Below are 13,138 nucleotides of genomic sequence, written 5' to 3'. Positions count from 1 at the left end.
TATTGGGAGAAAATCTGCGTGTGTACTATAGGGCAATTTGAAATGACCCCATCTTTACTTTGTTTTTTGATTGAGGTTTAGGTATGCAAACGGGGTGGATCTGTGGGCGGGAGCCCCGCCCCGCTTCCCACCCCGACTAGCAAAATTCCACCCCGCCTTCCGTCCCGAATCCGTGACGGGTTAAAAAATATATCCCATAATCCACCCCGTCTCGTAACCCGCCTCCTGCCTGCGCTTCGAATCCGCCCGCCAACTAATATTTTTTATAAAATTATAATATTATTAATATTTTATAAAATATAAATTAATAATTTTTAATAATATTATATATATAATTTAATAATATTAATTATAAAAATAAAAAATATCAATCACAATTCAAAACAAAATTGAAAAGTTTCAAATACATTAGAAATAAGAGTACAACTTATTTGTATTTTGAACTTTTTTTTGTAAATACATTACTTTTTAGAAATATTTTTTTAAAATATAAATAATTTTCGGGGCGAATTCGGGACGGATCATGGTAGGACGGATTTGGGACTAACTTGATACATTTTAAACTATAGGGTACTAAAGTGAGAAAAAGTGAAACCACATGGGGGTATTTGAAGTTTTCCCAAATTATAAAGCGGTTGAGGGATGACGTGGTGGAGCAGGTCCATGTTATTAAATTCCTCGGTGCGTGATCTCGCTCCACCACTCTCTCTATTTGCTCGCTCAGTGGCAGAACCGTAAATACCAACTCCCGAGATTCTTTTCTTTCCCTCCCCTCCATTAAAGGCGACACCGGAAACCTCGCGAAGCTTCTCCTCCTCCTCCTCTCACTCCACACTCCCCCCCTCTCCCTCCTCCTCCTCTCAAACCCTAACCCTAACCCTAACCCCCACGCCTCCCCCTCTTTCGCTCTTCGTCCAATGGCGTGATCGTACGAGTCGATCATCACCCTCACCTCGTCCTCGCTTCGACGCGCTCTTCGTCGTCGATCCAAACCCTAGCCGTTGTGAGGTTTAGGGTAAGGGAAGGTAAAGAAGTCGGTTGTTGACGAGGTTTTTTTTTATCTCTTAATCTCTCGTGCATTGTGCGTTGCCTCTTGCTCTCTGTTGGGTTGATCTGTTAGTTGCTAGCTTTCTTTTGGTTTCTGGTGATTTGAGTGGGGATAATCATGCGCTGTGTGTGATTTATGTGGAAAAGATGTGATCTCCTTTGGATCTTATGCTTCTGTGGAAATGTAGTTGGTAAGGTTTGTTTGTAGCATGTGTTAAGTTCAAACTCTTTTTCAATGATAGAGCCGCGCCCACAAAAAAAAGCTACTTTTTTTTTTCTCTTATCTCTCCCTTTTTTTTTTTTTTTTTTTTTTTTTTTTTTTTTCCAGAAACACCATCAAACTGTCGTTTTCTTATCATCTCTAAACACACCGAACTTTACATTAATTTCTACCCTGTATTATTATTATTATTATTATTATTATTATTATTTCAAAGGCATTACTAAACTATTATCTTTTACACTATTTTTTACACAACTGTCGATAAATCTATTGTTTTAAGTAAAAGCTAACAACTCTATTAAGAGGCACTAGTTAGATGCTAAGAACAAAAGAAAATGACCTCCAAAAGAGTTTAGTGGTGTCCAACAGTAGTCTTAATATTAAGGCTTAATTACAATATACTACAGTTGCTTTCGAGTATTTTTTCTTTATTTCCTACACTGTAATTTTTTTTTTCTTTTTGCGTAAAAATGTATAAAACTTACCTCAACTATCACCCATTCTGATCCGACTACCTTACCTTTTAAAATTTTGATTTACTAGCTAGCCTTTTAATTTTTTTGATTTGCGTCAGTCAGTGACTCTTTAACTTCAAATTTTGAATGCACCGTTTATCTTTGCGGGTTTAATTAGTATATTTTATACAATTCACGTAATTGTAAATTCATTAATGTAAGCAAATAACTTAATTTTATATCCAAAGAGTCATCAAATCACATAAATTAAACAAATTGAAAGATTGGGTAGGGAAAATCAAAATTTTGAAAGGTTGGGTAGACGAATCAAAATGGTCCATAGTTCAGGTAAGTTTTATACATTTTTATCCTTTTTTTTTTTTTTTTTTTTAAACAAAGAAACCACTACACTTGTTTTTTAAGCTCTTTTATATCTTGAAGAAGCATTTTGGGGACCATGGGAGTTCAAAATAAAGTGATAATGTCCTCTTAATATACCATGAACATGATTGCAGGTAGAAAGCTTTTTATGTAACTGATTCTTATACTCCGGTAGCTTTTCCTTTACAGTTGGAGTCTTCAGAACCGAAGGTTGACTATTATTTAAGCTGCCTAGGCATGAAGATGGAGGCGACAGAGTTCTTGTGTTTACATCTTATTTTCCTGTGGCACCTAGCTTTTGGAGCCCATGATGTTTATATTGTAGCTATTGAAGGAGAGCCTGTTGTGAACTACAATGGTGGCATTGAAGGTTTCACTGCAACAGCAGTGGATCCATTAGAAGAGATGGATATAACCAGGTATTGAATTCTCTGAGCATGCAATCTTAGATGTTAAATTCAATTAGTTCCCTTTTTCAGGATTTCAGCAAAGGTTCAGCATTTTTGTCGTTTGAGAACATAATTTAGTGCCTCTTTGCCTTAGCTTCTGAAATAGCTTCTGACTCAAAAAAAAAACAATGGCCAAGCATTTCACAAATAAAAAGTTTTGAACTTTACTATTTAATATCAAGGTGAAGTGAGCTTCTGATTCCAAAAAGCAGAATTCCAATTGAAGCTTCTGATTTTGCGTAATGTGAAGATTTTTTTGGTGATTTTTTTTTTTAAAAGGTATTAGTGCTTTTTGCAACAACTTTACTCAAACAATGCTTGAGAAGAAGCTCTTGCTGCTCCAAATAGGTCATTTAGGCATTATCAAGCATGTTGTAGTTTGGTGGCTGACATTCTCTATGAGCGTTACATATTATAAGTTGGGTGCGGCCTGTCTGTTTCATTGTTTATCTAAGTGTTGGGATAAAAGTAATCCGTACCATTGGTTTGTGGATTAAATTGAAAAGTTCTCTTTGGTAGGCTGATTTATGATATTACTTAAATCAGCCTAATTCACAAAAATATTCTTGAAGAACTTAGCCATACAGCATTAATTGTAGAAACCTATAGAAACAGCAACTTGTGGAATCGATGTTTTTCTTCTAGTATTTGTTGTGACAGTTTTCCCTTCGATATAATCACTCTGGCTAATCGGTCGGGTTTTTAAGAAGCAGAAATAAACTGTAATATAAAAATTATTTGGTGATATTTATGAACAGATAATCATCATATCATATTTAGAAAGAAGTTATCTGGAAGTATTTACTGATTCAGCAACATTATTTTTCTTGTAAGTTTGCATTTCTCTTCATTTTTCACTTTTGGTGTTAACAATTGATTTCATCATTTTTAAAAAATTCCTTGAACATAACAGTGAGGCTGTAACATCATATGCTCTTCACCTTGAGAGAAAGCATGATGAACTACTTGACTCACTGCTTGAAGTTGGGACATACAAGAAGCTCTATAGCTACCATCATCTGATAAATGGCTTTGCTGTGCACATGTCTCCATTACAGGTAAATTAATAAGATACTTGAAATTTCGTTACTTCACCACAGTGCATATACCCTTGTCATATGAGTTAATTGCTGATTTAATTCTAAATTTTAGTCCCTAGAGTTTGACATTTATTTTGAGTTTTGTCCTCATAATTCATTTGTAACTATTAAGTCTAATTTTGTGTAGAACATAAGTCGTTGAGTCATTTGGCTCATAGCAGGAAAATGGTGCCAAATTAGCACCGTTGTTAGACTTTGTTCTGTTAAATTTGAAACTCTCGGAGGAAGCTGAAGCTGTGGTCATACTTTAGGGATTGAATTGTGAAAAGAAAAAAGTTTAGGATGAAATTCAAATCCAGCCAAACTTCTCAGGACAAAATTATTACAACTAATTCTAAGGACAAAATAGAAGGGTTTGTAATTAACTATTAACTATTTTTTATCAGGCAGAGGCCTTGAGGAGGGCTCCTGGGGTTAAATATGTGGAGAAAGATATGAAAGTAAGGAAATTAACAACACACACTCCGCAATTTCTGGGACTGCCGACAGGAGTATGGCCGACTGGCGGTGGATTTGATAGAGCTGGGGAGGACATTGTGATTGGTTTAGTAGATTCAGGAATTTATCCAAAGCATCCGAGTTTCTCTACTAATCACAACACTGAGTCCTATGAACCTCTTCCTCGTTACAAAGGAAAATGTGAAATTGATCCAGGAACTCGGAAGAGTTTTTGTAATGGAAAAATAATTGGAGCTCAACATTTTGCGAAAGCTGCCATTGCTGCAGGAGCATTTAATCCAGCAATCGATTTCGCCTCACCCTTAGACGGTGATGGCCATGGAAGGTAAATGCTTTGAAGTCCCTCGTTACTCTCCCCAATTTAGATAGGATTTTTGTTTAGAGAAGTTCATTTTGTTCTGTTCTAAAACATGAGGCATCAAATAATAGAAAGAAGCAATTACCTTGTATTTTTCCGTTTAGAGATTTCCTTCCGAATAACATATTTTTGCATGTCTTTTTTAGTTTTTCCATCTTTTGCTTTTGCATTACACTTGGGTCTTTGCTTCTGAATAGCTTCTCGCTTCCCTTCTTGATGACCTGAATATCTCAAGATCTCAAAAAGGTTTTCATGCTTAACTTTTCTAGTTGGCAATGCATGACTGTTATGGTTTTGAAATTGAAGGAACTTCAGAGAATAGAGGAATCTTCCGGTGCCCATTTTGTTATGCGATGTCTTTGAGGTTTGTCAATACTTACAATTAGGAGTGGGCTATCCATGATTTGGGTATTACCCTATGAATGAAAACAACACTTGAGCCAGAAAGCATGCGACTCTTTGGAGCATACAGACTCTTTGGCTTCTCTCATTAATCAAGTAATCCATGTTATGAACCGTCTTTTGTGTAATTGCAAAGTTCTTGGTTCATTTTAGTTCAACAACTAGATTCGGAAGTAGACAAAAGGACCTACAGATGATACGACTAAAATCAGTCATCTAGTTTCAAGTATTCAAAGTTCACTAAGAAATAGTTAATATGAAAAGATGCCCCTCAATAAGTGCAATATCTTATAACTAATAAATGCATGCAACTAAATCAAACAGACTGGGATATTTGAAAAGTTGATCTGTACAGTGAGTCTTACCATTTTTGGAATATTGATGACAAAAACATACCATAGGGTGACATATCTTCTAGGATATCTTGTTGAACTAACCCCATCATATTGCAGGAAACATTGCATCTTTTACACAGTTAAACAAGAATAGTTCTTGCCAATTTAATGAAAATGGGTCTCTGGACAATGGAATTTCCATTGATTATTTTTATCTATATATTCCCCTTTAAGTTCAGCATGATACAATTTCTTTAGTACTTCATGGGTTGATCTGCTTTTTGCCATTCTTACTATTATTATCCTTTCTCACCAGCCATACGGCAGCAATTGCTGCTGGAAATAATGGAGTCCCAGTGAGAATGCATGGTCATGAATTTGGTAAAGCTAGTGGGATGGCTCCGCGTGCCAGGTTAGGCATCTTATTGGGTGATTTCTTTAATGAGCTAGCTTTAGAGTGCTCATACCATATTTTGGTGCCATTCCCAAATGGTTGGTGCTGTGAGCAGCTATAAGCTCCCATAATGCGTTATAGCTAGAGTTTTTGTGCTTAAACTTTCTGCACAATATCTTGCTGAAGTTGACTTGATGAGCGCAGTTTGTGTTATGGAACCTTCTTGTTATTTTTTTTTTTGGTTTGTGATTCTACAAGCATGAAAATTTTCTGTTTGTTTTCTTTGCAGGATTGCTGTATACAAGGTTCTATATAGGCTTTTTGGTGGATATGTATCTGATGTGGTGGCAGCTATTGATCAGGTAAAAATGATAAAGTAGATTAGATATCCCATATAGTATCAATTGCTTGTAACAAGATTGGTTCTGAAGTCTTCTAGCAAAGTGTTCATATTCTATGCATGGTAGCTTGTTGGGCAGCATAAATTCTTGAGAATTTACATGACACAACTTTGTTGTTTTTAGCCTGTATATGGGGTATATTATTATTATATATATTCTGGGTATATATTTATATAGGGGTTTTGAACGAGCGACAGAGGGCTAGGCTTGGCTCGTGTTCGCTGTTTATAACGACGAACGAGCTGGTCGTTAAAGTATCGAGCGAAAATTCGTGTGTTCAGTTCGTTATAATTCGAGTGAACGAGCTGGTCAGATTGGCATAAACCTAAGTTAAGATTAGATTGATGTATATAAAAAAATTTATAAGAATCTTATTCATTGACTTTGATTCTAATAGTTGAAATTTATATATAAATGAGTTTTTAAATTAAGTCTCGATTTATTTTTTATTTTTGCAATTTAATAATAAATATATATATATATATTATTAATTATTTATAATATAATTAATAATTATTAATATAAATTCTGTTTGATGCTGTTATCGAGAGACGACGACGAGCTGACCTACACTAGCTCGTGTTGGTAGTTTTTATATAGCCGAAAATTCAGCTCACGTTCGGCTTGTTTACAAAACGAGCAATTCGAGCTCATTTGAAGCCGAAACACGATGTGGCTCACGAACTGCGAGCTGGATTGCCACCCCTATATATATATATATGAAAGTTAGACTGATCTAAGAGCATAGGATTTGGGTGATGTTTTTTCTCTAGCAAGCTGATTTGGTCATGGAAGAGGAATTGCAATCTTTTAGTTTCCTTTTAACTTCTCTTTGTGTAAAATGTCAAGATAGAATCAGATTAAGCAAATTTAGGTTTAAAAGATAGCGACTTGTAAATAGTCATGTAGAGAACTCGCCAACACCTTCTCTCTGCATGTTTAACCATTGAAAGAATCAACATTTGTGTTTACTTTCCGTTTAGTTTACTTGGGTGAATTGCAATTTTCTATTTCATTGAAATGAGCAAACTTAAGTGGTGGACAGGTGGATAAGGAACCTCGCAATAACTGCACCCAAACATGGGTGTCTATACTGATGCTGAGAGATCAGGTGGTCTGCAAGTTGAAAAAAAAAAGGGGTATAGTAATCAAATTCTGTTGACAAGGGTCTGAAATATAGAAACAGAAGCTAAGCACTTGGCCATGGAATGCTCTGCATGTGGCTTAAATGAGAAGCCAAAATTGGATTCTAGATCTCCAAAAGAAATGGAAACTTTACTGTCAAGTTTCAGCAGGAAGTTTGTGGGACTAGGGTGCTTCTGAGTTGGAGCTTCTCTAACAACCTCACTCAAGCAGCTCTCTGTAGAAGCTCTAGATGGTCCAAACAACTCCAAGTTATATGAACAAAATTCCAATTTAATATATGCTGTTATGGTTAACAATACATTGCTTGAGTGTGATCCACTAGTTTGTCAATGGTTAAGTGTTCCAATCTATATATTGAAAACCAAAGCAATAATTTGAGACAGACGCTCGGGCAGGCATGGACAGCTCTGTAAGACATGGATGATTATAAGCCAATAATGTTTGAATAGACTAGAAAAATATGTCACTGATGCTTGTTTCTCTTGACTTTAGCTATTGATTTTTCTTTATGTTTCTCCTTCCTGTAGACTGAATGCAGAGCCTCACTTTAAATTAAACAGCCTTGTGAAACTTGTAATATATATATGGATGATGATTGATGAGTGGTAAAAAAACAGGCTGTTCGTGATGGTGTCGACGTACTTAATCTATCTGTCGGGCCGAATAGCCCACCGACAGCTACAAGGACCACTTTTCTGAATCCCTTTGATGCAGCTCTTCTTTCGGCTGTAAAAGCAGGAGTGTTTGTTGTCCAAGCAGCTGGAAATGGAGGCCCCTTTCCTAAAACCTTGGTCTCTTTCAGCCCATGGATTATGACTGTAGCTGCTGCGGTGGATGATCGTAGATACAAGAATCACTTGACACTGGGAAATGGACAGATACTACCTGGGCTAGGGCTATCACGTAAGTTTTTTTTTTTTTTTTTTTTCACTTTCTGCGTCTTCTAACTAATCTACTTATATAGGTTAGGGTGCTTATGTAGATAAGTTGCATTGCATAATAGGCCAAGGTTCAGTGTAAGATGAAACATTTTACTTGAGTTGTTCCTTCTATTTGCATACAGTTGTTTCTCCCTCTGTGTTGCAAGCAAATGCATGTTCTAGTTTCTATTGCCTGAGAGTTATTTTGTTTACTAATAGCCTTACTATGATGCTAATATTCTTGAGAAGTAATGGATTTATCTTTTTCATTCTCCAACTACAGCTGCTACACATGGGAATAAGTCATTCAACCTGGTTTCCGCAAGTGATGTGCTGCTAGGTTCCTCTGTTGTAAAATACAACCCATTGGACTGCCAAAAGCCAGAGCTTTTGAATAAGAAGTTGGTGGAGGGGAATATTCTTCTGTGTGGATATTCCTTCAATTTCATATCTGGTACGGCATCGATCTCAAAGGTGTCTGACACAGCTAAAAGTCTTGGTGCGGCTGGCTTTATTGTTGCCGTGGAGAATAATTATCCAGGAACAAAGTTTGACCCTGTTCCTGTCAGTGTTCCTGGGATTCTTATCACCGATGTCAGCAAAACAAAGGTTCTAAGCAATTATCTAAGTGTTTTATGTTTGCTGTTATTTTAATCAGTAACTTGTGTTGGTTTAATGCTGAATTGTTGGGCAGAATTGTGAGAATATCGATACTTAGAAACAGCTGGGCAAAGGCATTTTCTGAAACATTTACAATTCTTTGAATCTGATTTACTTGCATAGTTGTCACACATCCACCAAGGAATACTGCTTAGTGAATTTGCCATTATTGAATTTCTATCACGGGATTATTTAAACTGCCTCTTAGGTGGATATGGTGTTCTGTGAAAGCAAATATAGAGTTTCTAAACTCTATGAATCCGCTATTTCTTGTTTTCTTTCAGGCTCGCCATCCTTTTCTTTTTCCTACTGTCCTAGCTTACAATGACTGATGAGTATCCTGCATCCTCAACCAACAGCTTTTCACTATAAATCCTCATGAATATTGTATTTCATCACATAATCTAATGTCCTGGTTGAGTTATCATGATGAAGGTTTTCTGCATATCAATATTCATATCCATGTCTTTTATAAGAATGACATTTTTAAGTTCTAGTAAGTTCTTTATTAATTTATTGGTTACAGGAGCTTATAGATTACTACAACTGTTCAACGAAAAGAGACTGGGCAGGGCGTCCTGTAAGGTTTGAAGCAACAGGTAGTATTGCCAATGGTTTGGCACCTACACTTTACAATTCAGCCCCCCAGGTTGCTCTGTTTTCCTCCAGAGGACCAGGTGTAAAAGACTTCAGTTTTCAAGATGCCGATGTCCTCAAACCTGATATACTAGCCCCAGGCAATCTCATTTGGGCTGCTTGGGCTCCCAATGGAACAGACGAAGCCAATTATGTTGGTAAGATAAATATCAAGCAAAATTAGCGTGCCAGCAATACTTTTATTTATTAATTTTCTTTTTTCCTTGTGGGTGAAGTTGTACATGTAGAAATTTCGGGTACCATATGCTTGCTTTGCCTTCTAGGCAATTGGTGTATACTGAATTAAGGTCTTGGGAATCTAATTAATAAATGCTCTCTAAGTTTAGTTGCTTTAATCACCTAAATTGAGCCAACACTTGTTTAGAGTAATTTTAGCAGATTCTGTAACTATGGCCGTTCTTACGATTTGGTATTATGATCTGATCAAAGATTGTGTTATTACAAATTTAGTCCTGAAGTTCGATCTTGATTTCAATTTTGTCCACAATGTTTTCATTAACAATTTAGTCCCTCCTGTTGACCCTGACTTAGCTTTCACCCCGCCAGTTTCAATTCTTAACAATTAAATCCCTGATGTTTCACGCATATTGTGATTTTGTCCTCAGAGTTGCACTTCTAATAAAGCTAATTCCATTGCTGGTGCTCACGTTGTTTTCCTTTGATCTTAAGACTATAGAAAACTTAATTGTGATAGCAACAAACTTCAGGGCCTCAACCTTTTCAATCGAAACTATGTGAAAAAAATTGGAATCAAAGTCAAATTTCAGGGAGTAATTAGGTAATCCTAAATGACTTGTATGATATTTCCTGTTCTTTTTGCTTGTATCTTGATCTCTTGGTATGTTATAAGTTACACAATCTAAGGTGATACAATTGCTTGATGCTACAAAATATAGTTGTTTCTGAATAGGGAAAAATGTATTTGGGCTCTCCTGGCTGTAGACCATTTTGAAACAGGCCCGGAACTTTAATTCTTTTAATTGATACCCCTGCATTTGAATCAGAATCTTGGATCACTATATTGAATTCACGTTTGCCCTCTGCAGGAGAAGGATTTGCAATGATATCTGGAACCAGTATGGCTGCTCCCCATATAGCGGGTATTGCTGCACTGATAAAGCAAAAGAACCCTAAGTGGAGTCCAGCTGCTATAAAATCTGCATTGATGACTACAGCCACAATGCTGGATAAAGGGGGAAGGCCTATTAGAGCTCAGCAATATGCTGGAGAAGAGATCATGACGCTTGTGCGGGCTACACCATTTGATTATGGAAGCGGTGCTGTTAATCCGAAGGCTGCACTTGAACCTGGGCTCATTCTTGATGCAGGTAAGCCTTCTAATCCTCTAAACTGAAGATAAGAAATTACAATGATAATATCTTCTTATCAAATGAAGAACAAAGGACCCTAAATTTTCTTTCGTTTACTGGCATATGGCTTGTGTTTTCCTCCTTTTTTCAGTATTTATCAACAAATTATGGCTAGTTTTACTAAGATCTACTTTTTCCTTTATCAGGTTAAATAAAGTTGTACTCGTTTCAATGTTATGCTTTTTTATGGCTTGAAGGCTTTAGCATGCATTCTCTTGGTTTCTGAATGAATACTTCTGTTCTTTTCCATTTCTTGGTTAGGATCAGAGCTAGCGTATTTTTTCAAGTCCAGTTTAATGCTCTTTTGCGAATTTTTAGTGGGTTTTTGCCATTGTGTGCTATGTCATCTTTTTGTAAGAAACTATTGAAAAACTTCTGTTCTATTCATTCCTGGAACAAATGCAATCGGCAATGCATCTTCATCTTAAAATGATTTATACACATACATATATTTTTTACAGCTCATGAAGACTACATCTCTTTCTTATGCTCCATACCGGGCATCGATCACCATGAAATCTCAAACATCACGGGCTCCAGTTGCAACACCACGAAAACCCATCCATCCGATCTCAACACTCCATCGATCACAATTTCTCATCTCGAAGGCACTCAAACAGTAAAGCGGATGCTGACCAATGTGGCTGATGAGATCGAAACCTATACAATCACCACCAGAATGCCCCCGGAAATTGCATTGGAGGTCAGCCCTCAGGCAATGACAGTGCTCTCAGGAGCATCACGGGAGTTAACAGTAACCCTAACTGTCAGGTCTGTCACGGGCACGTACAGCTTTGGTGAGATCCTCATGAAAGGCGATAGAGGCCACCAGGTGAGGATCCCGGTAGTCGCAATGGGCTTCAATAGGTAAAGTGATAACTAAGATTTCACTCCGCTGTGAGCTGCAATAGGTAAGTAATAACTAAGTTTCTCACTTTGTGAAATCTCTTTTCTAATAGCATGTTGTTGCTATTTTTTGTAGTATTGTACAAATAAAAGCTGTATAAGTCCTCTTTTGTATGTTTAGCTATACTTGTACAAGTAGGATAGGTACTATGGTATTTAAAAATATGTGACACTACGATCCAAGCACCGACCTTTTACTTTTATATCTAAAATCTTATATTACCATTCTTGTACTTTCCCGGCATTGCCACTTAGTCCTCAAATTTTCACTTAAACAGTATCACTGAGTTTTCTATATTTCACAATTGCGTTCTTAGCATATGTGGTAAAAAAAAAAAAATCTGAGATCTGCTAGGTTAGAGAATTCATTTTACAGTAAAGGGTAAAATGATCCCTTTACTAGGTAAAATGAACGTTAAAGATTTTGTATAGTTAATGGCTTCAGAAATGCTATTGCTTAATATAATAACGATCATGGACTGGTTCTCTCAGTTGAAGAGTTTAGGGTTTAGTGGTCCTGCCTTGAAATCACAGGGACTGTCATGCATTTTACCCTAGTTATTGGTTTTGCTAATATTTTTTGTAGCTGCAAAGGTAACAGAGCCTTGCGACTGGTAACAATGCGTCAGGGTTTAGCCTTTTCCTTTACTAATACCATTATACAGTATACAAATTGATGCACTTCCATTCTATAGTTACGATATTACGATCAGATTGGGTACCAAAGATTCACGATTAAATCTGCTTTCTATGAATGAGATAAAGACAGAATAATTAGCAGCACTTTCCACTTTTACTTTACTTATATTTAGCACAGTTAATTTAATTTTTTTAATAAATCAGATATTTTTTTTGGCAGTAGTTCAATTTATAGAACAGGGTTGAATTGCATAATGGTAAAAGTAGTAGTGTTTTTTAAGTGCATACCAATATAGCTAGCTACCTATTCTCATTTTCCCTTCTTTTAATCATAATTTCACTTGGATCAACAGGGTTCAGATCCACTGTATCATAGTTAGTATTTTTTTTTATTCAATATATTCAATACAATGAAAGATTAAAGCATCCCTACGTACATTTGTACGTGTATTTATATAGCTTAGTATTTATTGAGTTAAGTTAAGAGTACTACCAAAGAATGGGCAAATTAAGTGCATCTTACTCCCATCCTACAGTGCTTTTGTTTTGCCAATTGTAGGTTTTCTCATGAGAGTTGAGATCCCAGTGATCTTACTGCTGAGAATCAGAGATTAGTGCATTTTGGACTGTGGAAATCCACACAGGATCTAATTATGTAACGATCCGACTCTCCAGCAATAATAACTTGTTGGGTCCAAATTATCGGTCCAAAATGTTTAAGCTCTGTTACTATTACCAGACTGTGAGGCTGGATGATTGGGGTGTTACAAGCTCTTTCTATTTGGACCCTTTTGTTTTTGTCACAGATACATAAACCAGAATTATCAAACGATGTA

At 36.4% G+C, this 13,138-nt stretch overlaps 1 protein-coding gene across 3 annotated transcripts; it reads left to right on the top strand.

Moving 5' to 3' along the window:
• Positions 703-11,896, top strand: LOC109711807 (subtilisin-like protease SBT2.6). 3 transcript variants are annotated; one of them, XM_020235050.1, is made up of 11 exons: positions 703-1,015; positions 2,296-2,525; positions 3,469-3,613; positions 4,042-4,439; positions 5,526-5,621; positions 5,893-5,965; positions 7,768-8,053; positions 8,354-8,679; positions 9,257-9,524; positions 10,434-10,715; positions 11,219-11,896. In XM_020235050.1, the coding sequence occupies exons 2-11, from the start codon at positions 2,344-2,346 to the stop codon at positions 11,626-11,628; spliced, it is 2,466 nt and encodes an 821-aa protein (XP_020090639.1). In that variant the 5' UTR covers positions 703-1,015; positions 2,296-2,343; the 3' UTR covers positions 11,629-11,896. The 3 variants fall into 3 exon arrangements, with proteins under 3 accessions (XP_020090639.1, XP_020090637.1, XP_020090640.1); XM_020235048.1 differs by having other exon boundaries at positions 703-1,025; XM_020235051.1 differs by having other exon boundaries at positions 703-1,049.

This window comes from Ananas comosus, linkage group 6, assembly GCF_001540865.1.
Source record: "Ananas comosus cultivar F153 linkage group 6, ASM154086v1, whole genome shotgun sequence".
NCBI lineage: Eukaryota > Viridiplantae > Streptophyta > Magnoliopsida > Poales > Bromeliaceae > Ananas > Ananas comosus.
Note: the sequence above shows the minus strand (reverse complement) of the source record. Positions and strands in the feature narration are given on the sequence as shown.

Bases quoted from the DNA above. Each gene is read 5' to 3' on its own strand.
- LOC109711807 (XM_020235050.1), top strand. From the start codon at position 2,344: ATGAAGATGGAGGCGACAGAGTTCTTGTGTTTACATCTTATTTTCCTG. The intron at 8,054-8,353 runs GTAAGTTTTTTT...CTCCAACTACAG, and splicing joins ACCTGGGCTAGGGCTATCAC to CTGCTACACATGGGAATAAG. The intron at 8,680-9,256 runs GTTCTAAGCAAT...TATTGGTTACAG, and splicing joins CCGATGTCAGCAAAACAAAG to GAGCTTATAGATTACTACAA.